Raw genomic sequence first — 27,170 nt, forward strand, 5'->3', positions numbered from 1 at the left:
TTTCCATAGATCATCTACACTTTTATTCATCATTTTATAGTTTCGTATCTTAGCCATTAAATCGATTGCCAATTACGTATGTAAAATGTATATTTAAAAAAACTTTCTGTTGTTTTGTTAATACGTATTAGGTTTTGGACAAATTTAGTGCGTCATGTAACATTTTTCAACATATAAAATATATCTTTGAAATTTTAATAGTTTCTCAGAACTACACAGTCATTCAAAATAAAGTTTAATGGATAACACCTCATCCCCTTTTAAAAAATAAATTTAAGTTACTAAATAAAAATAATTTATCGCAGGAAATTACTATAGACGCCAACACTATTATTTCCTCAACTTTAGAACACTCAAACTTTAACCATCAATGGATTTAAAAATTGTCATAAAAACTGATGCATCATTTTTTTTCCAGTATGGCATTTTAATTTTAATGGTCATTTTAATACTGTTAAATTGTTTCTATAGAATCTGAATTTAAATTAATGAGGACATTATTATTCATCAACTTCTTTATTCCACACTGATTCTTTTCATTACTCCAACCAATAACATTGTGTGAAATGTAGAATATTGTTTTAAAAACTACTTATTCTCTCATAAAACATTTATTTAAAGCTTTAAGGCACCTGAAACTAGTGTAATGTTGTATGTCAGTTATACCTCAAAAAAAATTAATAAATAAAGGTCTAGGGAAATTAGAACTAGATTTTACGTTGTTCAAAGGCAAAATAAGTACTATTACTCACCTCACTCTACCCATTTTACTATACTAGGGATCTCGTCGTTATACACACCATTGATTAACTACTTTAGTACAGTGATCATGGAGCACAGTCCCTGTCGTTACTCAGCTGCAGGGATGAAAAACCAAAGAGAAAACTACTCAGAACTGAATCTGGTTAAAGGCGCAAGGAGACAGCAAACGAAAGGTAAGGACACTAAGCTCCTTTCAGTCACTGAACAGGAAATAACTGATGTGGAATTAAACCTTCAAAATGCTTCTCAGTATCTTCAGTGCAATGACAAGAACGACCACTGCAAAGGTAAAACATTTAATAGACACACAGTGTAACTTCTAGGATATGCAGCTGGGGTGCGGAGGTGTGGGGAAGGGGTACGGAATAAGCTCACATATTTTTCATTTGCGAGAATCAGAACGTGAAGTAGGAATATGATATTCTAATATAAAATCCGAGGAACAATTGAATTCAGGCATTGGTAAAATTTGTAGTCTTTGACCAACAAACCACAGAGCATTATATTTACTGAAAATGCAATAGCATATTCTGAGAGAAAGATTACAATGGTAGGTGTGGGTTTGGGGGCCCAAGTTTATATATATGATTCCCTGTGCATGTGGGTTCTCTCCTGTGTAAACTGTATAACAATTGTCTCCATCTCTCTTTCTCAGTGTTTCCATTTCTCTCCGTGCAGGTTTACCATCACCTCCCGAGAAGCTCATTGCGGGGATCCTGGGAATCATCTGCGTTGTCTTGATGTACATTGTAGTAAAAATTATACTTTTTGGTCCCTGTAAGTAAATTTTTGAAAGATTATAAGGGAACTTTTCGCTTTAATGATCATCAGTGCCTCTAAACATTTCTAATATTATGGACTAGAACTCTCATTTTAATGTATGCATTTAGACTAACTGTGGAATGGTTATTCTGAATTTGTCAAAAGTATAAATAACAGAATGATTGTAGACAGTATTTTATATATATATACACATATTCTGATTTCATAACTCAAAGACTTCTTTAGGAGACTGACAGACCTTGTTGAGGAATACAAATTAATTTTTGAGATTGGTTAAACCAAATACTGCAAGACATTGTGACGTTTGGTTCTTTAGGCTTTGAAATATTTTTCCCCCAATCTTCATTACTTTATTATTTTTTTGGTAAAATCATATTTTTCCAGATTATTCTAATTCTAAACAATATGCCAAATTTCAAAGCAAAATACTAAAATTATTTCTATTTATTTAGATCAATATTATTTTGTATAAAAATTACTTGATTTTTCTAGCTGCTGTAATCCTGGAGTGGAACAATTCATCCCTGGTAACAAGGAACCAGAAAGGTATATAATGATTTTCAAAGTTCTGATATTAGTATACTTTTTATTTTGTCACTATATTGGGCTAGTTAAATATGATAATAGACTTTTTGGGGGACAATGAATTACAATATCAGGTAATACATGTTCACTTATAATAATTATCGCACAGTCTTCCTTTTTGTGCAGCAATAGGAAGGAAATTCATTTAAAATCACCATACTCATTGTTGCTAATTGGCCCAAATTTTCTACTGATGAGAGATAAATATTTTACTATTCTAAAAAAAGTGGTTTTGTTGGTTGAATTTCAAGACAATATAGAGTGAATATTTTTGTTTGTGTGTTTCTTTATACGAGCATATAAATTAGGGGTTGAGAGGCTGACCCTTCTCTGGACGTGTGTGTGTGAGTGTGTTTTGTTTTATATGTAGCAGCTTGTGAGGGCGCATAGATATGTTATGTACACATATGTTTCTACCTATGCAAATATGTAGGTTAATTTTCATTTTTTAAAATTCGAATTGTTTTTGGATAACAATTCATAATCTTTCTTCAGCATATCATTGTGGTCATTGTCCAAAGGAGTGGTTAACATATTCCAACAACTGCTATTACATTAGTATTGAGAGAAAAACATGGAATGAGAGTTTGATGGCCTGTGCTTCTAAGAACTCTAACCTGCTTTATATAGATAATGAAGAAGAACTGGTAAGATTTTAAATGTTTCCAACATTTTATTAAAAGCTATTTCAGTCAATATTTGTGAAAATCATCCATATTTTTGTACATATTTGTAGTCTTTATTTTAAAGTCTGTTACTGTTCCACTTCTTGATTTTATAATATTTTATTTATATTTTTATATCACTAATGCACATTTGATAATTTCCAGTTCTTGCTTTTCAGAGAAAACCATCTTTCTATAAATGCTTTTTCTTTTCTAAAATAAACTTGCCTGTTTAATTTTACCATACATCAAGGAAACTAAACGTAACACAATTGTGCAGGTTGATTGCAAGTGAAAAAACAGATGCAATTACAAATCACGTCATGAAATAGAAGTTTCAGACCCACAGCAGCCCGCCCCTGAGTGTACTCTCATCGCTTCTCCTGCCTCCTCACTTAACCACTATTCTGATTTTTCATATTTAATATTATAAATGATCTTTGCTTATTTTTAAACTTTATGTAAATGGAACATTCAGTGTACATTTTTATGTCTTTTACTCCCTATGATATTTTTATATTATTACATTTATCTGCAGTGTGTTAATTTTCACTTCTGTATTATATGATTATGACATTTTGGTAAAATCATAATATATATAAATATATCCTATTTAATAATTTATCTTTATACAATATAAATATTGTATTTATAACAATATTATAATAATTTATAAATATAATTGTATTATAACTGTATTTCGGTATAATTATAGTATACTGTCATCTATGCATCAGAATGAAATTGCAAGGTCATAAATATAAGTGTATGTCAAATTTATTATATTATCTTAACCTTTTTTTAGTTTATTGTGTAAATACACAGTTTAATGAATAGTACCTTGAACCAATACTTAGTGCTATCAGGAATTTTTAATAATTCTGATTGTTGTATAACAGTATCATTATTACATTAGTAGAGGTTTTCCTGGTTACTATTAGATTGAACACATTTTTCTGAGCTCTTAATCATTAGAATATTCTTTTGTGTGAGAATGAGAAATGCCTGTTTGTGTCTCTTGCCCATTTCTCCTATGTGGTGTCTGTCTTTCTCCTTCCTAGAAGTTGCTGCTCCTTTTTGCATATGAGACCGTTTTGGATTTTATAAGCTGCAAATAGCTTTTTTGACTCTGTGACTTACATTTTTACTCTCATATTGGAGTCTTCTAATGAACAGAAGTTATTCATATTATCAGAGTCCAATATATCATTTTGAGTGTGTATGATTATTTTGGACCTATTTCAGAAATTAGTCAAAAGTCATGAAGATAATCTACATTACTCTCTAAGTTATATCTTTTTATTTTTAAAGTTTTACATTTAGGTCTATAATCCACCGAGAATTTATTTTTTGTGATGCTGGGAGGTGGAAGTGAAGTTTATACTTTTCTACATCATTATCTAAATCATGAAGCATTATTTAGAGCAAAGGTGATCTTTTCTCCATAAATAACTTTATATATATATATATATATACATAAATATATATATATATACATAAATATATATGTATATATAAAGTTACATATACACATATATATGCTCTAATCTTCTTTATATAGATAATTTATCTTCTTGAAGTTTTCTAGTTTAAACTTAGGTTTGTGAGCAATTTTGAGCTTATTTTTGTATATAGTGTGAGGTATGGCTAAAATAATAACTATTATTATATTAGTATTATTTTGCATATTTTAGCCACTTGTTTCCACAACATTTGTTGACAAGACTATAATTTCTCCACTTAATCAGTCAGCATCTTTGTTGAAATCTGTATTCCATATATGTGTGGGTATAGTTTTTCACTTTTTAATCTGTTTCATTGACCTAGTAATCAATTTTCATGCCAAATCTATAATTTAAGCACTCTTTTTCTTTACAGTAAGTTTATATTAGTTACATTAGTTCTTTTTCAAAGGTGTCTTTTCTGTTCTAGGACTTTGTATGGATGTTTCCTAATTATTTCTATCTTTTTGAAGATTGTTTAGCTTTATTTTTTTTTTAAGCAAGCATGAATCTTAATTTTACCAATGCCTTCTGCATCGGAGTGATCACTTCATTTTATCTTGTTAATGTGATGGATTCATATTTTGGAGTTTCTTTTTTTTTCTTTTTTTTGTTTAATTTTTTGTTTATTGCAGTAACATTGGTTTATAACATTGTAAAAATTTCAGGAGTACATCATTGTACTTCTATTTCTGCAGAGATTACATCATGTTCCCCACCAAAATACTAATTACAACCCATCACCACACACATGTACCAAATTATCCCTTTCACCCTCCCCCCTCCCCCCTTCCCCTCTGGTAACCACCAATCCAATCTCTGTCCCTATGTGTTTGTTTATTGTTGTTATTATCTACTACTTAATGAAGGAAATCATACGATATTTGACCTTCTTCCTCTGACTTATTTCACTTTGCATCATACCTTCAATGTCCATCCACGTTGTCACAAATGGCTGGATTTCGTCGTTTCTTATGGCTGAGTAGTATTCCATTGTGTATATATACCACAGCTTTTTTATCCATTCGTCCCTTGATGGGCACTTAGGTTGCTTCCAAGTCTTGGCTATCGTGAATAAGGCTGCAATGAACACAGGGGTGCATGTACCTTTACAAATTGGTGTTTTCAAGTTCTTTGGATAAATACCCAGCAGTGGGATAGCTGGATCATATGGTAGTTCTATCCTTGATTTTTTGAGGAATCTCCATACTGTTTTCCATAGTGGCTGCACCAGTTTGCACTCCCACCAGCAGTGTATGAGAGTTCCCTTCTCTCCACATCCTCTCCAACACATGTTGTTTCCTGTCTTGTTAATTATAGCCATTCTGACGGGCGTCAGGTGATATCTCATTGTAGTTTTGATTTGCATTTCCCTGATAGTTAGTGATTTTGAACATCTTTTCATGTGTCTGGTGGCCATCTGTATATCTTCTTTGGAGAAATGTCTGTTCAGGTCTTTTGCCCATTTTTTAATTGGGTTGGTAGTTTTCTTGTTGGTAAGATGCATGAGTTCTTTATATATTTTGGAGATTAAGCACTTATCAGAAGTATGGTTTGCAAATATCTTCTCCCAATTGTTAGGTTGTCTTTTCATTTTGTTGATGGTTTCCTTTGCTATGCAGAAGGTTTTTAGTTTGATGTAGTCCCATTTGTTTATTTTTTCTATTGTTTCTCTTGCCCAGTCAGACGTGGTGTTTGAAAAGATGTTGCTAAGACTGATGTCGAAGAGCGTACTGCCTATGTTTTCTTCTAGAAGTTTCATAGTTTCAGGTCTTACATTAAAGTCTTTAATCCATTTGGAGTTAATTTTTGTGTATGGTGTAAGGTAAGGGTCTACTTTCATTTTTTTGCATGTGGCTACCCAGTTTTCCCAACACCATTTTTTGAAGAGACTTTCTTTTCTCCATTGTATGTTCTTGGCTCCTTTGTCAAAGATTAGCTGTCCATAGATGTGTGGGTTTATTTCTGGGCTTTCGACTCTATTCCATTGATCTGTGTGTCTGTTTTTGTGCCAGTACCATGCTGTTTTGGTTACTACAGCTTTGTAGCATGTTTTGAAATCAGGGAGTGTGATACCTCCAGCTTTGTTCTTTTTTCTCAGGATTCCTTTAGCTATTCGGGGTCTTTTGTTGTTGCATATAAATTTTAAGATTCTTTGTTCTATTTCTGTGAAAAATGTTGTTGGAACTTTGATAGGGACTGCATTGAATCTATAGATGGATTTAGGAAGTATGGACATATTAACTATGTTAATTCTTCCGATCCAAGCGCACGGAATATCTTTCCATTTATTTGTGTCTTCTTCCATTTCTTTCGGAAATGTTTTATAGTTTTCGGTGTACAGATCTTTCACCTCTTTGGTTAAGTTTATTCCTAGGTATTTTATTCTTTTTGTTGCAATTGTAAATGGGATGGTATTCTTAATTTCTCTTTCTGCTACTTCGTTGTTAGTGTACAGAAATGCAACTGATTTTTGTATGTTGATTTTGTATCCTGCAACTTTACCATATTCGTTTATTACTTGTAAAAGTTTTCTGGTGGATTCTTTAGGGTTTTCTATATATAAAATCATGTCATCTGCAAATAGTGACAGTTTCACTTCTTCCTTTCCAATTTGGATCCCTTTTATTTCTTTCTCTTGCCTGATTGCTCTGGCTAGGACTTCCAGTACTATGTTAAATAGGAGTGGTGACAGTGGGCATCCTTGTCTGGTTCCTGTTCTTAGAGGGATAGCTTTCAGTTTTTCACCATTGAGGATGATATTAGCTGTGGGCTTCTCATATATGGTCTTTATTATGTTGAGGTACTTTCCTTCTATACCCATTTTATTCAGAGTTTTTATCATAAATGGATGCTGTATCTTGTCAAATGCTTTCTCTGCATCTATTGAGATGATCATGTGATTTTTATTCTTCATTTTATTAATGTGGTGTATTACGTTGATTGATTTGTGAATGTTAAACCATCCCTGCATCCCTGGAATAAATCCCACTTGATCATGGTGTATAATCTTTTTAACGTATTGTTGTATGCGATTTGCTAGTATTTTGTTGAGGATTTTTGCATCGATGTTCATCAGAGATATTGGCCTGTAATTTTCTTTTTTTGTGTTGTCCTTGTCTGGTTTTGGTATCAGGGTAATGTCAGCTTCATAGAATGAGTTAGGGAGCTTCCCCCCCTCCTCAATTTTTTGGAAGAGTTTGAGAAGGATAGCTGTTAAGTCTTCTTTGAATGTTTGGTAGAATTCACCAGGGAAGCCGTCTGGTCCTGGACATTTATTTTTGGGGAGGTTTGTGATTACTGTTTCGATCTCCTTACTGGTGATTGGTCTATTCAAATTCTCTACTTCTTCTTGATCCAGTTTTGGAAGGTTGTATGATTCTAAGAATTTATCCATTTCTTCCAGATTGTCGAATTGGTTGGCATATAGCTTTTCATAGTATTCTCTTATAATCTTTTGTATTTCTGAGGTGTCTGTTGTAACCTCTCCTCTTTCATTTCTGATTTTACTTATTTGTGCCTTCTCTCTTTTTTTCTTGGTGAGTCTAGCTAAAAGATTGTCAATTTTGTTGATCTTTTCAAAGAACCAGCTCTTGGTTTTATTAATTTTTTCTATTGTTTTTTTGGTCTCTATTTCATTTATTTCTGCTCTGATTTTTATTATTTCCCTTCTTCTACTGATTTTGTGCTTTGTTTGTTCTTCTTTTCCTGTTCCTTCAGGTGCATTGTTAGATTGTTTATTTGAGATTTTTCTTGTTTGTTGAGATAGGCCTGTATCGCTATAAACTTCCCTCTTAGAACCGCTTTTGCTGTATCCCATAAATTCTGGCATGTCGTATTTTCATTTTCATTTGTCTCCAGGTATTTTTTGATTTCTTCTTTGATTTCTTCGGTAACCCAGTCGTTGTTCAGTAGCATTTTCTTTAATCTCCACGTATTTGTGGCTTTCCTGATTTTCTTCCTATAGTTGATTTCTAGTTTCATACAGTTTTGGTCAGAAAAGATGCTTGGTATTATTTCAATCTTCTTAAATTTATGGAGACTTGTTTTGTGGCCTAATATGTGATCAATCCTGGAGAATGTTCCATGTGCCTTTGAAAAGAACGTGTATTCTTCGGTTTTTGGATGAAATGCTCTGTATATATCTACTAGGTCCATCTCTTCTAGTGTGTCATTTAAGGCCAATGTTTCCTTATTGATTTTCTGTTTGGATGATCTATCCGTTGGTGTAAGTGGAGTGTTAAAGTCCCCTACTATTATTGTGTTACCGTCTATTTCTGTTTTTATGTCTGTTAATAATTGCTTTATATATTTAGGTGCACCTACATTGGGTGCGTAGATATTTACAAGTGTTATATCCTCTTGTTGGATTGTTCCCTTGATCATTATGTAATACCCTTCTTTGTCTCTTTTTACAGTTTTTGTTTTAAAGTCTATTTTGTCTGATATGAGTACTGCTACCCCAGCTTTCTTTTCATTGCCATTTGCATGGAGTATCTTTTTCCATCCCTTCACTTTCAGTTTGTGAGTGTCTTTAGGTCTTAAGTGTGTCTCTTGTATGCAGCATATATATGGGTCTTATTTTTTTATGCAGTCAGCCACCCTATGCCTTTTAATTGGAGCATTTAGTCCATTGACGTTTAAAGTAGCTATTGATAAGTATGTACTTACTGCCATTTTTTAACTCTTTTTTTCTCAGTGTTTTAGTAGTCCTTCTCTGTTCCTTTGTTCTTCTATACAGAATTGATGGTCACTTTAGTTTGACCTCTGTCTGAAAGCTGTACTCTTTAACTCCCCTCCTCCCTCATGTTTTTGATATCATATCTAACCTCTTTGTTGTGCATTTGTATCCATTACGTTCTAATGATGGAAATAGATAATTTTTCCTATTTGTGGTCTTTTCTTTTCCCCTTAAATCAGTCCCTTTAACATTTCTTGTAGCACTGGTTTCTTGGTGACAAACTCCTCTAATTTTTGCTTATCTGGGAAAATTTTGATCTCTCCTTCCATTTTGAATGATAACCTTTCTGGGTAGAGTATTCTTGGCTGTAAGTTTTTTTCCTTTTAGCACTTTAAATATATTGCGCCATTCTCTTCTAGCCTGTAAGGTTTCTGCTGAGAAGTCAGCTGATAGCCTTATGGGGTTTCCTTTGTATGTAACTTGACATTCTCTTGCAGCTTTTAGGATTCTCTCTTTATCTTTAATTCTGGACATTTTGATTATGATGTGTCTTGGTGTGGGCCTCTTTGGGTTTATCTTGTTTGGGGCTCTCTGTGCTTCCTGTACCTGGATGACTGTTTCCTTCCTCAGGTTAGGGAAGTTTTCATCTATTATTTCTTGAAATAGATTCTCTGACCCCTTGTCTCGCTCTTCTCCTTCCGGGACACCTGTAACGTGGATATTAGTGCACTTGATGTTGTCCCAGAGGTCCCTTAGACTGTCCTCAGTCTTTTTAATTCTTTTCTCTTTTACCTGTTCACCTCCGGTAATTTCTTCTAGTCTTTCGTCCAGCTCACAGATCCATTCTTCTGTATCCTCTACACTGCTTTTGAGTCCCTCTAATGAATTTTTCCTTTCCAGTATTGTATTCTTCATTTCTGATTGGTTCTTTTTTATATCTTCCATTTCTTTGTTGACATTCTCACTGAGTTCATCTATTCTTCTCCCCAGATCAGTGAGCATCCTTAACACTCTTAGTTTGAACTCTCTGTCGGGTAGGTTGCTCATTTCTGTTTCACTTAGTTCCTTTTCTGGGGTTTTGTCCTGTTCCCTTACTTGGAATGTATTCTTTTGCCTCTTCATTTTGCCTCTTTCCCTGTGCTTGTGTCTACGTATTAGGTAAGTCAGCTACATCTCCTGCTCTTGGATAGGTGACCTTATGTAAGTGATGGCTTAGGAGGCTTCCAGTGTGCTTCCCTCAGTTCTCCGTGTTCCAGGGGTGACCCCTATGTGGGCTATGTGTATCCTTCTGCTGTGGCCTGTTTGCTCTCCCTGTAGGTGCCCAGGGAGGCTGAGTTATGCTCCTGTCCAGCTGTTGTAATGCTCAGCTGCTTGTAGTTGTTGTGGGCCCTTCAGTCTCTTTATCAGGTGTGGGGAGCCCCAGCACTGTTGGCTGCAAGTTCTAATACCACATTTGTGTTGCAGTATTTCTTTTAAGTGAGTAGGCCCCCAGGGTGGCAGGTTGTTAGGCTCAGGGCCTTACAATTGCTGTAAGCTTCTAGCCTATTAGGTCTCTTGTCAGCTCTCTGAGGATTGCAGCTGGGTGGGGCTGGCCTCAGGCACAGGAGCACCCAATTGTTTCAGGTTTTGGAAGGTGGAGCAAGCCTCCTATGTGGGTCTTTGAGAAGCACAAGTCTTCTGCGGCTGAGAAGCCCTGCCGCCCACAGGTCCACACACACAGTCAACACAGTCCTGCCCCGTGTGAGTGCCCCGACCTCCCCAAGTGGACCCAGTCTCTCCAGGTGGGAGCCCCACACACTCTGCCACCGCCCCACACTCTCCACCCGCTCCTTGTGCACACCCTGCACCATTCAAGTCGGCTCAGTTGCCAGGCTGCAGAGAATCCAGTCACCAATCTATGCAGGCCATTTCTGTGCTCTTCATTCCTTCTTGTTGAGGTGAGTTACCTTCTAATGTCATTTATTTTTAGCTGAAGAATATTTTGGAAGGCAGTTCTGTTAATAAATTCTCTCAGTGTTTTTGTATGGTGTAAGGTCCTTATTGTACCTTCTGTTTTTTGAAGGGCTGTTTTGCTGAATTTAGAATTCTTGTTTCAAGGAGTTTTTTTATTTATTATTATTCTGTACTTTTAGTTCTTTGGACATGTCATTCCCTGCCTTTTATTCTTCAATTTTGATGAGAACTCACCTAATAATCATGTTATTATTTTCTTATATATAATTAGCAGTTTTCCCACTACTGATTTCAAAAAGACATAACATAGAATTTGCCACATTACCCACTTTTTTTAGAAATAGACTTTATTTTCTGAGAGCATTCTTAGGTTTACAAAACAAAATTGGGACAGGTACAGAGATTTCCTATACACCCCCAGGGTCAACACATGCATAGTCTCTCCCATTATCAATATCTCCCATCAGAGTGGTACATTTGTTACAGGTGATGAACCTGCAATGACACATCATTATCATCCAAAACCATAGTTTGCATTAAGGTTTACTTTTGGTGTTGTACATTTTATGAATTTGGACAAATGTATAATGACATGTATCTGCCATTGTAGAATTATACAGAATAATTTTACTGTCCTAAAAATCTTCCATGGTCTCTCTATTAATCCTTTCCTCCTTGCTAAATTTTGGCAACCACTGACTTTTTACTGTCTCCGTGGTTTTGCCTTTCCAGAAAGTCATACAGTAGAATCATATAATATCTTATATCTTATTCATTACTTTTTAAATATATCGTGCATCTTAACCAATTTGTTTTAGTTGAGTATCTTTTTTTATGTAAGTTTCAACTGTAAAACATTATATTTGACACCTGTTTACACTACGAAGTGATCAAATGTACAGTTGAATAGTGTTGACTATATTCACATTGTTGTGGAACAGATGTCTAGAACTTTGTCACCATCTAAAACTGCAACTCTATGCGCATTGAACAATAAATCTCCTTGTCCCCCCAGCCTCCCAAATCTTAGCAATTGCCATTCTACTTTCTGTTTTTATGAGTAGCACTATTTTAGAAACCTCATACAACTGGAATTACACACTTTTCTCAGTGACTGGCTTGTTTCCCTTAGCATAATGACCTGGAGTTTCATCCATGTTGTAGCACGTGACAGGATTTCCTTCCTTTTGAAGACTGAATAATCTTACATTGTCTGTGTATATCACATTTTGTTTATCCATTCATCCATTAATGGACATTTGGGTTGCATTTACCACTTAGCTATCTTGAACATTGAACATTCTTGACTGCAATGAACATGGGTGTACAAATATCTCTTCAAGATCTTGCTTTTAATTCATTTGGATATATTTCCACATGTAAGATTGCTGATTCATATGGTAATTCTATTTTTAACTTTTTGAGAAAACTCCATACTGTTTTCTATGATGACTGACCAATTTACCTTCCCACCAACAGTATACAAGGATTCCTTTTCCTCCACATTCTCATCAATGCTTGATATTTTGTGTTTTTTTTTTTTTAATACTAGCCATCCTAATGGGTATAAGGTGATATCTCATTGTGGTTTTGATTTGTGTTTCTCTAATATTTAATGATATTGAGCATCTTTTCATATGCTTGTTTTCCATTTGTATATCTTCTTTGAAAAAATGTCTATTCCTTTGTCCATTTCTTAATTGGATTATTTATTTTTTTGTTGTTGAATTGTAGGAGCTCTTTATATATTTTGGATATTAACCCCTTATCAGATATGATGTGCAAATATTTTCTCCTATTCTGTACCTTGGCTTTTCATTCTTGTTTGTGTCCCTTGATGCACATAGTGTTTTAGTTTGATGTAATCCCATTTGTCTATTTTTGCTTTTGCTGCTTGTGTTTTTGATGTCATATCCAAGAAATCATTGCCAAATACAATGTCATTAGCTTTCTCCCCATGTTTTCTTCTAGGAGTTTCAGGTCTTATGTTTAGATCTTTAATCCATTTTGAGTTAACTTTTGTGTATAGGGTAACGTAAGCTTCCAACTTCATTCTTTTGCATGTGAATAGCCAGTTTTCCCAGCACCATTTATGAAAGATAATGTCCTTTCCCCATTGAAGAGTCTTGATACCCTTGTCAAAAATCATTAGACCAAATTTCCATGGGTTCACTTCTGGATATTTGTTAAGTTGTTTCCATAGAGGAATGAGGGGCTGAGGCTTCCTATTCCTCCATTTTGCTAATGTCATCCTCCTCCTATCTGGAACAGATTTCAGAAAAACGTGGATTCTGTGTGAGGTAATGCAGCTTAAGTGCTGCTGGAGGTGAGAGATATCTCACCCATTCCCTGATTTTCATGCTGACTTGATAATTACCTAATACTTCTGCTTGTTATATCAAAATTATTTTTGTTTTTGTCTTTCAAAGTTCTTCAGTCCTTTGGTTATGACGTTTTCAGATGTGGATTTCAATGTGCTGAGTCTATGAGTATTCACTGAGGGCCTTGGGTCTACAAATATTTTTAAAATCAAAATTAAAAATTTGTTCATTCATTGAGTTTAGAATAGCTTTTCTGTCCCTTTCTGTCTGTCTTCTTCTTCTCAGACTATGTTTACATCTATATTGTTTTTCTTGATACTGATTCAAAGGTCTGTGAACTGTGTTAATTTTTCTCTATCATCCTCTGGGATAAATGATTTCTATTACTCCATCTCCAATTTCATCAACTCTTTTTTCTGCATCTCAAATTTTCTGTGGAATCAACTTAGTAAATTTTTCATTTCAGGTAGTGTATTTTTCAACTCAGAATTTCTATTTGTTTCATTCATATAGTTTTTATTTCCCTAGTGATATTTCCTACTTGTTTTGTCACTGCCACCATTTTCATTTAGTTTTCTATATAATTTCCATATATTTATAAAAATTATTTTAAATATTTTGTCTAACAAATCTAACATCTTATCCCAATAAAAGATTTTATTATCTGATTTTTCTCCTTGATTATGACAGACAATATTCAGTTTCTTTGCATGTTTTACATGCAAAGTTTACTGCTTCTCTAGCCTGCCCCTTTTCTGGTCCTTTGACTGGAGAGAAAAGACTTTTCTTGGGACTGTTGTCTGTAGCCATTGGTGTTCTGGTTTGCCTGCTTCTCCAGCATCCAGTCTGAGATACATGAGGTCAAAGAAATTCCAGGGAGCTCAGCACGTACAACCCCTCAGCTCCCAGGTCCCAGTTCCGTCAGCTTTCTCAGCTTTCAGAATCTTCTTTCCTTGTCTTATGTACAATGCCCACTGCTCTGAGCTGTATTTAGTGGGAGGAATAGGGAAAAGTACTATCCACTCTCTCTTTCCGGGAGTACTATCCAGTAAAACTGCTACCCCTAAAAAGTTCATCCATTCCATGTTTCCAGAACAGGAAGTCCCATGTGTAGTAGTTTTAATTTAATTTTCCTAAGGCTAAAAATATTGAGCGTCCTTTCATGTACTTATTTGCAATCTATATGTTTTTGGTGAAATATTCATTGAAATATTTTGCATATTTTTTGTTATTTATTTTGAGAGGTTTTTTTTTTTTTTGAGGAAGACTGGCCCTGAGGTAACATCTGTTGCCAATCTTCCTCCTTTTTCTCCCCAAAGCCCCAGTAGGTAGCTGTATGTCGTAGTTGTGCATCCTTCTAGTTGCTCCATGTGAGATGCCACCTCAGCGTGGCTTGATGAGCGGTGCCTAGGTCCGCACCCGGGATCCGAACCAGCAAACCCCAGGCCGCCAAAGCAGAGCAGGCAAAAGCAACTGCTGTGCCACCAGGCCTGCCCCGTGAGAGTTCTTTATACACACTGGAAGTTAGCCTTTCATCAGATGTATGATTTGCAAATATTTTCTCCAAGTCTATGACTTGTCTTGTTTTTCTCTTGAAAGAGCAGACATTTTTTATTTTGATGAGGAACAGTTCATTAAATTGTTCTTTTATGGATCATAGCTTTGGTGTTGTATCTAAGAAATCTCTACCTAACCCAAGGTCATGTAGATTATCTAATACATCTTTTTGAGGTTTTATAATTTACACTTTGGTTTGTGACCAATTTTGAGCTTATTTGTACATACAGTGTAAGGTAAGGATAAAATTATTATTTTTATTATATTTCATATTGATAGTCAACTGTTTCCACAATGTTTATTGAAAAGATTGTACTTTCTCCACTTAATGAGTTTGCGTTTTTGTTGAAATCTGCATTCTGTATATGTGTAGGTATAGTTTTGCACTTTCTAACATGTTTCACGATCTAGTTATCTGTTTTTATGTCAATTCCTTACTACTTTAGGCACTGTTTTTTTTAATGGTAAATTTATACTACTTTATCAGTTCTTCTTTCTCAAAATTATCCTGTCTGTTCAAGGTCTTTGCATGGATTTTTCCTTTTTATTCCTATCTTTTTTAAAGATCGTTTTGCTTTTCTTGTTTAAAGCAAGAATGAGTGATAATTTTATCAATACCTTCTGCATCAAAGTGACGACATCATTTTTCTTTTTTTTCTAATTAAAAAAAATTTTTTTCTCATGAAGAAGATTGGCCATGACCTAACACCCATTGCCAATCTTCCTCTTTTCGCTGAGGAAGATTGGCCCTGAGCTAACATCTGTGCCCATCTTCCTCGATTTTGTATATGGGACATCAACACAGCATGGCTTAATGAGTGGTACAATAGGTCTGCACCCCGGATCCGAACCTGCGAACCCCGGGCCACCAAAGTGGAGTGTGAGAACTTAACCACTACACCACCAGCCCGGCCCCGATGACATCATTTTTCTTTTTTACTCTGTTAATGAGATGGATTAATTTTATGGAATTTCAAATGTGAATCCAACATGGTATTGCTCAATCAATCCACTTGTGTCATGGTCTATTATTTTTATGTATTGCTGCAATCTTTATGTCAATTTATGATTGCCATTGACATGTAATTTCCTTTTTTGTGTGATACTATCATCAAAAATACTCATAACTGATATTTTATTAGCCTGTTTCATCTTGTTGAAAGTATCTTCTCTTTTCTCTACCCTACAAAAGATATTGTAAGATTGGCATTATATTTTCTTTGTACATGTTGCTTACTTCAGCATCAAAATGATCTGCAACTGAATGTGGAAAGTTTTTTGAATTACAGGTAAAATTCTAATAGAAGTTGTAAGACAATTCTAGTATTTGTATTTCTTTTTGTTTGGTTTTAGTTTTTACAAGTTGTATTTGTTAGAATTTCTTCCACATTATATATATATTTTAAAGTATATTTGCATATTTTCATAATATTGTTTTTATGATAATTTTATTGAAGAGTAATATACACACAGAGGGATGCATGTACTATATCCCAACAGCTTACTGAATTTTCATCAAATGTAATCATCACCTGAAATGAGAAATTGAAATTCCCCCGCACTACAAAATGACCCTCTCGTAGTCTTCTGAATTAAAAACTACTTTATATAAATGGAATCATACCTTACGTATTCTTTATTTTTGGCTTTTTCAGGTAAAGCTAAACTTGTGAGATTCATCCATGTTGTTCCATGAAGTTGTAAACGGTCAATACCTCCTTGCTGTTCCATTTTCTGATTATACTACAGCGTATTTATCTATTCTATTGCTGACGCTCATGGATATTTGGGTAGTGATCCATTTGGGGCCACCATGAGTTATGCTGGTATACAAATTTCAGCATAAACAATATACAGATTTCAGAATAAACAGTATACAGATTTCAGCATAAACTTTCAGCTAAATATATGTTTATCATTTCTTCCTTCTATAACTTTAAGTGACTCTTCTTTTTATAGCTTCTAGAGAAGGAAGCTGCTCAGATCATTCATTTTAGAACATTCTTCATTTTAAATATGAGAGACAAAGCTATGAATAGTCTTTAAGTATTAATGTAGTTCCATCCTGACTTTTTTATATATTCTCATTTTATTATTATTTAGTATAAGGTATTTTCTGATTTCCTTTTTGATTTCATCTTTGAACTATGTGAACCTTTATAAACTAGAATAGTTTCTATAAATGCCAGTTATATCAAGCTGGTTCATAATGTTTTTACAGTCTTCCATAGTCTTAATGCTAGCTGTTCTATCAATCACTGAAAGAAGAACTTTTAAATCTCCAACAATAATTATTAAATTGTTTATTTCATCTTTTGATTCTGATAGTTGCCACTTCATGTGTTTGAGGGTTCTGTTGGTAGGTGAATGTATGTTTTAGTTGTTTTACCTTCCTTTGTAATGACAGCTTTAACATTTTGAAATTTTTTTTTTATTTCTAATAATATATCTTGTTTTAACAGTTACTTTTTCTGATATTAAAAGAACCACTTCTGCTCACTTATGATTAGTGTTTATAGGGTATATCTTTTTCCATCCTTTACTTTTGCCTATTTGTGCCTTTGAATCTAAAGTCATCCTTTACTTTTGCCTATTTGTGCCTTTGAATCTAAAGTATGTTTGATATAGAGACAGATGAATCTTACTTTTTTTTGTGAGGAAGATTAGCCCTGAGCTAACGTCTCTTGCCAGTCCTCCTCTTTTGCTAAGGAAGATTGCCCTGGGCTAACATCCATGCCCATCTTCCTCTGCTTTATATGGATGCCACCACAGCATGGCTTCATAAGCAGTGCATCGGTCCATGCCCAGGATCCGAACCTGCGAACCCTGGGCTGCTGCAGCGGAGCGTGTGAACTTAACCCCTATGCCACCAGGCCGGCCCCGGCATCTTACTTTTTTATTCAGTATAATGATTTCTATCTTTTGATTAGAATGTTTATCCATTCACATTTAAGTTAATCATTGGTATAGTTGGATTAAGATATGCCATTTCACCCTTTGTTCTATGTCTGTGTCTTTTGATCCTTTCTTCCACCTTTTCTGACATCTCGGTGTTAAAACACATTATTTTGGTGTTCCGTTTTAATTCCTCTGTTGATAGTTCGGCTATATTTTAAAAATTATTTTCTCAGTAGTTGCTGAGAGTATTACAAATATATCTTTAACTGATTACCATCTACTTCAAATTAATTCTGACTGAATTCCAGTAAATACAGAAACTTAGCACTAACAGCTCCATTTCCTCTCCCCCTCCTTTGTGGTCTTAATATTACTTCTAACAATGTTGTACTGAAGCCAGCTAGCCCTGCTTTGGGAACACCAATTATGCACATCCTTTCTAGCACTGCATTTATGATTTCACATCGGTGTCTTGAAATGAACAATTCTAGGAGTCTTTACATCACAGAAATCAACAAATGCTAAAAAATTAAGTTTACTTTCCTCCCACGAGATACCCACTTGCCAAGGTTGTACTCGTGATAAAGACCCAACCATACGGTGTTATAATTGTTGTTTAAATAATCTTATTTTTTAAAGAAACTAAGAGAAGAAAATGAACACACAAAAAAACCTCATATTTACCCCCATATTTAACATTTCGGTTGCTTTTCATTCCTTCTTGTGGATATGAGTTACATCTAGGATCATTTGCTTTTAGCTGAAGAATATTTTTTGAAGACAGTTCTGCTAATAAATTCTCTCCTTTTCGTGTGTGTTGTAAGATCCTTATTGTACCTTCTCTTTTGAAGGACTGTTTTGCTGAATTTAGAATTGTTGTTTGAGAGTTTCATTGTTTTTTTTTGGTACTTTCAGTTCTTTGAATTTGTCATCCAGTGTCTTCTCATCTTTATTGCTTCTGATGAGAACTCATCTATTAATCATATTTTTTTCCTATATGTAATCAGCAGTTTTTCTCTTGATGATTGCAAAAACACTTAACAGTATTTACCATAGTTTTGCCTTTTCCAGAATGTCATAGAGTGGAATCATTCAATATCTTACAAATTATTTATTACATTTTAACTATATAATGCATCCTAACCATTTTTTTAAATTAGGAGGATCTTTCTTTTTTATTATATAAGAGTCATGTGTGCAACATTATGATTTGATATCTCTGTACACTACAAAGAAATCAAGTGTACAGTTTAGTCATGTTGACTATATTCAGATTGTTGTGCAACAGATATCTAGAACTATATCTAGGACTTTTTGAAGTTTCAAAACTCAAACTCTATACTCATGACCAATAAATCCCATTGTCTCTCTAACCACCCAACCCTTAGCAATTGCCATTCTACTTTCTGTTTTTATGAGTTTCACTACTATAGAAACCTCATATAACTAGAATCATATATTTTTTTTGTGACTGGCTTATTTGCCTTAGCATATTTGGGGAGTTTCATCCACGTTGTAGCATGTGACAGTATTTCCTTCCTTTTTAAGAAAGAATAATATCACATATGTATACCCCACATTTTCTTTATCCATTCATCCATCAATGGACATTTGGGTTGCTTTTACCACTTGCCTATCTTGAACATTGAACATTCTTGACTGCAATGAACATAGGTGTACAAACATCTCTTTGAGATCTTGCTTTCAATTCTTTTGGATATATTTCCACCGGTGGGATTGCTGATTTATATAGTAATTCTGTTTTTAATTTTTTGAGGAACCTCCGTACTGTTTTCCATAGTGGATGCCAATTTACATTCCCACCAACAGTCTACAAGAGTTTTTTTCTCCACATCCTTTCCAACACTTATCATTTTCTTTGTTTTTTTTTTTTTGGTAATAGCCATCCTAATGGGCATGAAGTGATATCTCATTGAGGTTTCGATTTGCATTTCTCTAATAATTAGTGCTATTGAGCATCTTTTCATAGGCTTGTTGGCCTCTGAATATCTTTCTTGGAGAGGTATCTCTTCAATTGCTTTGCCCATTTTTTAATTAGGTTGTTTTTTGTTGTTGTTGAATTGTAGAAGTACCTTATATATTTTGGATATTAATCCCTTATCAGATATGATTTGCAAATATTTTCTCTTATTCTATACCTTGTGTCCTTTAATGAAGAGAGAGTTTTAGTTTGATGTAGTACAATTTGACTATTTTTGCTTTTGTGGCCTGTTCTTTTGGTGTCATGTCCAAGAAATCAATGCCAAATACAATGTCATTAACTTTCCCCATTTGTTTTCTTCTACGAGTTTTAGGTCTTATGTTTAGGTCTTTAATCTATTTTTTTTTTATGGTTTAGGTAAGCCTTTTTAATAGTCTATTATTATTGCCTTTTTAAAAAATTTTTTGTTTATTGCAGTAACGTTGGTTTATAACATTGTAAAAATTTCTGGTGTACATCATTGTACTTCTATTTCCGTATGATTTCCTTCATTAAGTAGTAGATAATAACAACAATAAACAAACACATAGGGACAGAGATTGGATTGGTGGTTACCAGAGGGGAAGGAGGGAGGGAGGAGGGTGAAAGGGATAATTCGGTACATGTGCGTGGTGATGGGTTGTAATTAGTATTTTGGTGGTGAACATGATGTAATCTTTAATCTATTTTGAGTTAACTTTTGCTTATAGTGTAATGTAAGCATCCAACTTCATTGTTTTGCATGAGGATAGCCAGTTTTCCTAACACTATTTGTGGAGGATACTGTCCTTTCCCCATTGAATGTCTTGACACTCTTGTCAAAAATCATTAGATCAAATAAAACAGTTTATTTCTGGATATATTGTTCAAATGTTTTCATGGGAGAATAAGGACCTGAGGCTTCCTATTCCTCCATCTTGCTAATGTCACCAACCCCAATCTGAAATAGTGTCTAGGACAAATGTGGAGGTGACGTGGCCTACGTGTTGCTGGGGGTGGGAGATATCCCACCCATTCCCTGATTTTCTCACTGACTCTAGTCACTTCATAATCCTGCCTGTTCCTTCAAGATTATTTTTTTGTCTTTGTCTTCAAGTGTTCTTCAGTCATTTGATTATGATGTTTTGAGATGTGAATTTCAATGTGCTGAGTCTATTAGTATTTTCTGGGCTCCTTAGCTCTATAAATATTTTTAAAATCAAAATTAAGAAGTTGTTCATTCATAGTGTCTTAAAATTGTTTTCCTGTCCCTTCCTGTCTCTCTTATTCTCAGACTATATTTACACCTTTGTTGATTTTCTTGATACTGTTTCAAAGGTCCTGAACTGTGTTAATTTTTCTCTCTCATCCTCTGGGATAAATAATTTGTATTATTCCATCCTCAATTTCATCAGTTCTTTCTTCTGCATCTGAAATTTTCTGTAGAATCAATCTGGTGAAGTTTTCATTTCACACAATATATTTTTGGACTCAGAATTCCTATTGAGTTCTTTTATATAATTTTTATTTCTCTATTGAAATTTTCTGCTTGTTTTGTCACTGCCATCATATTTTCATTTAATTACTCAAACATACTTTACTCTATAAATTACATATATTTATAATAATTACATTAAAACATTTTTCTAATACATCCAACATTTAATCTCAGTAAAAGATTCTATTGTCTGTTTTTTTTCCCCTGAGTATGGAAGATAATTTCCAATTTCCTTGCAAGTTTTCTATTTTTTTAAGTAGATACATTTTATAATATAGTTTAGTAAATGTGGATTTTATTTCATGTTTCTTAGATTTATTATTTTTTGTAATGTGCATAAACTTTTCTGCAGAATCTTCTCCTCGGAAGTGTGCCTCTGATATTTCCGTTCAGTTTTTTTTTCAAATTCTTATTGTTTGTTTTTATTTTCTAGCCTGACTTCCTAAGGATTACCCTTGTGATTACATAGCTTAGTTGTCAATCAGTAATTTTTTTAAAAGGCTGTATTCAAATACTACAAGTCAGTAGGGCTTCTACTCTCTGCCACTTGTGTGTGTGTGTGTGTGTGTGTGTGTGTGTGTTTTGGGGAGTGCTTATAACTTTGCACTCAGTTCTCATGTCTTCTTTGGTGTCTACTTTTTATTGGGCTCATCTTGGTCTCCTCCACACATCTGCACATATTTTCCATCATCCAAGACTGTGTAGAGTAATGTCATATCTTCTCTTGTGCTCTCATTTTATTCCCTTCACATTTATTTATGGTTGGCACTGCGCTTGACACAAAGAATATCACAACCTTGAAGAAGAAAATGTATGGGTTTTTCTCATTAGTTATCAAGAAAATTCAGCACTTTGAAATGAAAAAGTAGTGGGCTATCTCATGACCCGTTCCCCTCTGCTAATCAAGTCTGCCCCTTTGGCAACTAGAGTGTTGATTTTTGCAGCCTTCCCCAAATGTAAAAACTACAATTTTTCTTGCTCACTGAGCTGGAGTGGGGATGAGGGTAGACACTGGAGTAGTGCTAGGCGAGAAAACTACAAATTTGCTCTATTTCACTTGAATCTCTAGCAGTTTTTCCACCTCACAAATTATTGTTAGTCTTTGATTAATTCTCAGAGCCTAGAAATTGCATCTTTGTCAGTTTATCCACTTCACTTAGTCATACTAACATATTTACCTAATGTTCCAGTGTGTAACATTATATTCTACATTGAAAGACACTATGAAGTAAAAAGAATTAACTTTATTTCTTATTACAAAATTCAAATTAGTACCAAAAATTTATTTGACTTCTAGGGGCTGGCCTGTGGCCCAGTGATTAAGTTCGGCAGCCTGGATTCAGTTCCCGGGTGTGGGCCTACACCACTCGTCAATGGCCATGCTGTGGTGGCAACCCAAATACCAAATTGAGGAACATCAGCACAGATGCTAGCTCAGGGCACATCTTCTCCAACAAAAATCATCATCATCATCATCATCATCTTCATCATCATCATAATTTATTTCACTTCTAATAAAATTTCTCTTCCATAGAATATTTTGAAATTGTTCAGGGTTTTTTCATGGATTGGACTCTTCCATAGAAGCAATACTAATTCATGGGTGTGGCCAAACGGATCAACTTTTTCTTCCAAACTGTAAGTTTCTTGAGAGCTCTTCTATTTTATGCCTTGAAGGAATTAATCTTAGAAGGAAAAAAGCAATATATGAACAATTGTACAAACATAGTTATTTAACTGTTTCCATAGAAAAAAATATATGGCAACTATTCAGATTTAGATATAAAACTCCTAGTCTAAATATAGTATTTATTTATCAAAATATTATTATATATTCCTAAAATAAATGATATATTACCTACGTATTTCAGGTTCTCAATATCTTCAGAGGGAGATAAGAATTGTGCATTCTTGGATTTTCCTGAAAACAGACTGTCTTCTGAATCCTGTTCAGATACAAAAAGATATGTTTGTAAGCACCAGGCACTTTAGCTGAACTAAATTTGGTATAATGCTACTCTCACCATCTATAAAAATCATATTCGTCATTTCTTCAAAAGCAGACTACTTTTTAAGATACTATTTTTTAGAGTAGTTTTAGGTTGAAAGCAAAATTAAGAGGAAGGTACAGAAATTTCCCATATGCCCCTTGTCCTCACACATGCATAGCCTCCCCTATTATCAACATCACTCACCAGAATGGACATTTGTTACCAAGGATGACTCCACATTGATGTATCATAATCACCAAATTCCGCAGTTTTCTAAGGCTTCACCTTTTGTGTGTAGAATTATTTTTAAATCTTTGTATCTGTTAATTTTTAAAATATATACCCAGGTACATATTATATATTTTTTAAACTTTTGTTATTTATTAAAACAAATGATATATAAATCTCAAAACATAACATCAAGAACTGTTATTTATAAGGCTTGATAAGCTGAATAATTCCACTCATATTTTCAAATTAATTCATTTGTCCTAGCCCATGAATGTGTTGAAAATGTGTATTCAACCCCAAAGTGGTAAAGTGCATAAGTCAGAGTCGAGCCAGGAGACGGAAACCAGGAGAAGTTTGATGTAAAGAATTATTAACTATTTGTAGGGGATAGCCTAGTAAGAGGGAGTAAAAGAAAATTACATAAACTGCCTTAGGGTTAAAGGAGAGTACCCAAAGGAGGAATCACTTTGCAGCCAGGTCTACTCACTGAGGTTGGGTTTCAGACATCACTGCAGACAGTGTGTCTGCAGACAACTTCGTGGCAGTCATGTTCACTGGATGGCCCTGGGACAGAGCGGTTCCTCAGTCAGTGGGTGAGGATGGATCTCAGGCTGTGACTGGGAAGCAGGAAGACCTCCCTACCAGAGTGTCAGCAAGCAGAGACTGAAGGGCAAGGAACTATGACTGGGACTGGACACAAAACTTGCTGGAGAGGGAATACCACAGGACTTCCTGCATCATGCAGCTGGAAACAGCACCATAGCAGCCAAAGGAGAGAAAACACCATGAAACCAGGAAGAAGAGCCCCTTCTCCTGCAGTGTCTCTCCAGTGCCTTTTACTGACGAAAGAGCATGTGAGCCTACAAGGAAGAAAAGTTTACAGGATCTAGCTCCATTATCTCAGAACAGGGCAATGAGTGTTAGATTTGGAGCTGAGAGTAATAAATTTCTTATTGGCACTCAAGGTTACTATGCAAAACAACAAGGTTGTTGTATAAGTACCATTTGGATCTGCCCCACCTCCTCCGAGAATGGAACCTGTTTGTATGTTCTGAATCTGTTTTTGTCTAGCATTATCAATGATTAGATTTATTTTTGGTGGAGGTTGGCATTTTCGTTTGGTAATAATTGGTGTCCGCTGATATTTTTTACATGTCTGTTTTTTACCTCCACTGGATATGAGATATTTTGGAAGGTATCTTGTTTTACTAAATTTTCTATCTCTCCCCTTCTGTGACTGCTTATTAGCATGGTTAGAAAATACTTTCATGGAAAAAATAAAATGTTAATGAAGAAAACAAGAATAAGTGGATAAAAATATTTGTGTGGGTCAAACTGCTAGTTATTGACAGAATTTGAGATAAACTTTAGTAACTTGACAATGATGCAGAGATATTTCTACCTAATTCAATTACAAGAGGGAGAAAGCTTACACTTGATTACTATTTAAAAAATAACTTAATATTTCATACACATTTATCTCTTTTAATATATACATATTCTTTATACTCTCTATATTTATTCCTTGTATTCATGTAGAGAAAATATATGACTGTTCAAAATTAATTTCATATAATATGTTAATGGTAGATGTAACTAATTGCTAAACTTGTGTTAAAAACCCAAGACAGCACCGACACTTAAAAATAAGAATTTATTTCTCATTAAGCCATTTGTGGTTTGGCTGGGTTTCAGTTGAGGTAGCCTAGGCATAAATGGGTTTGGCTTTAGACCACAGATTCAGGTCACATCTTTTTTTAATATATGTTATTCTCAGAACAATGGGCTACTTGGTACATGACCTTCTATAGCAGAGATTAGCAGCTCTCAGAGGAGCAAGCAGAAATGTGCTGCTTAATTCCTGGGCTCAGAACTCATGGCTGTCACTTCCCATTTACATGGTATTGTCAAAAGAAGTCACATGGCCAAACTTATTAATTTTCTGCAAAGTATATGCTTTCTCATAGTGGTCAGAAAGAGGAAATGTAGATTCACTGATAAATAAGCTAATCCACCATCATAGCCATAGGAATATTTTTCTCATTATGTTTCATGAGATAGGTAAGTTTATTCTTAAAAGAAAAATATTGGAAAACAGAAAAAAAGATAACACTTTTTTGACTTCCCAGCTAGGTTTTTGTTTCCTCTGTGCCAAAAATTCTGGTGAAGTGGTTTTGTATAGTGGTAAAGATCATCATATAGATCTTTCACCAAGATCCTTGATCCATATACAAATGAGGAGTGAGCAGTGTGGCGTCCAGTTTAAAGACATGGAAATTAAACCAGGTCATTTGAGTATAAATTGTACATGCACCCTATTAGCCCTGTGACTTAGTTTTGTAAATGTGCTGGCTCCATTTCTTCTCTTGTGAACTATGAGAGAATGGATCTTATTCATAGCGTTACTTGAAGAATATTTGAAAAGCCCTTGAAAAACATCTCCTGGCACATAAGTATTCACTAAATATCTGTTATTTTTATTTAATAACTTTATGCTTCAGTTCTATCACTTGTGACATGATTACCATAATTGTAGCACTTAATAGTTGCTAGGAATAAATAGCATAATGCTTAAAGATCCCTAAAATAAAGCCTAACTATTTTAAGTGTTTTCTGTGTGATCTTTTTTACATTTTACTTCCCTAAATATTTAATGAAGTCTGATTTCCAAGAGGACCCAAGCTCCAAAACTTTGTCTTCCTTTGTTCACTTATCAAGCCTCTATTGTTTCAATGACCTAGTTTTAGCCAGGCAAAAAAAATATGTCTGATTTAACCAATTAAATCATATACATCAAAGATATTTTCATTTTAAAGTAGGCTTTTAACAAATGCAATACATGTCGTATGTGGACAATAACGAAACTAGTTTTTTACTGGGCATGCATTTCCATTATTGAAATCAAGTTGCAATTACATTGGTTAAGACCTCCCACCTCCTGCTCAATGTGGTTTTTTATACGTATGTAAAGGCTATCTTTTTTGGAATTGAAGAAATTTTCAAAGAAATTGTTAAGTTTTGGTGAGATAGCCTTTAATGGTTCCTAGATTTGAGAACAGATGAAAGTTTTGCAGGTACAAAAAAGGTGCCTAAAGTTTCATATGTGTACGTAATAAGGCATGGGAATTACTTGGTACAGTGAGCTTAGGTCATAGCCCCGAAACGACCTGATATATATATATGGAACAACATTAGGGGGATGCTAAACAAGGGTAAGTTTAGAATAGAAATTCATAAAGAAGTTAGATCTCAATGGTAGTGTTATTTGTGTCTAACTTTCTGAGAATGTACCACCTTCGGTGTGGAAAATACTGGGCTTCTTATTCTGAACTCCAGAATTAAACAGTATCATTACAGTACTAATATCAAAGAAAGATGGTGCCCCTTTGAAGTTTACTATATATTGGAGCAGAGCAGAATGTGTGTTCTTTGCAGGCAGCCAGTTCCAAAGAGAATGGAGGAAGGATTGATTTGTGTATGTCCAATCTTGTGTTCCAAATTTACTAATCTGAAAATTCTATTTTCTAGTGAATAATGAGTGTAAAGTTATGGATAAACATTATCATTTAATGTGTCCTTCTGCTCTAAATTTTATGTCTCCTCCCTTAATTACAACCATTGTTTTTTGTGCCTTCTCCTAAGACAACATGCAAAAATTTAAGTTTTTTCCCCCCAAAGGCTCTGAATTGGCTAAAGACCATATACTTAAATGAGCACAATTCCCTTCTGTACCCAAGGTTTATACTTTTCTGTTCTATTTCACATTCTCTTCCAAATTATATA

The 27,170-nt window shown here is 34.4% G+C and overlaps 1 protein-coding gene across 2 annotated transcripts; it reads left to right on the plus strand.

Moving 5' to 3' along the window:
* The first annotated feature begins 865 nt into the window (after positions 1–865).
* LOC101396619 (NKG2-A/NKG2-B type II integral membrane protein-like) lies at positions 866–25,927 on the plus strand. Of its 2 annotated transcripts, none has more exons than XM_087442762.1 (6): positions 866–1,049; positions 1,408–1,539; positions 2,038–2,091; positions 2,626–2,777; positions 22,700–22,803; positions 23,037–25,927. In XM_087442762.1, exons 1-6 carry the CDS (start codon positions 866–868, stop codon positions 23,155–23,157), a joined length of 747 nt encoding a protein of 248 aa, XP_087298888.1. In that variant the 3' UTR covers positions 23,158–25,927. The 2 variants fall into 2 exon arrangements, with proteins under 2 accessions (XP_087298888.1, XP_087298889.1); XM_087442763.1 differs by having other exon boundaries at positions 1,441–1,539.
* The last annotated feature ends 1,243 nt before the right edge of the window (positions 25,928–27,170 follow it).

This window comes from Ceratotherium simum, chromosome 17 (assembly GCF_057802395.1).
Source record: "Ceratotherium simum simum isolate JZ-2026a chromosome 17, ASM5780239v1, whole genome shotgun sequence".
Classification (NCBI taxonomy): domain Eukaryota; kingdom Metazoa; phylum Chordata; class Mammalia; order Perissodactyla; family Rhinocerotidae; genus Ceratotherium; species Ceratotherium simum.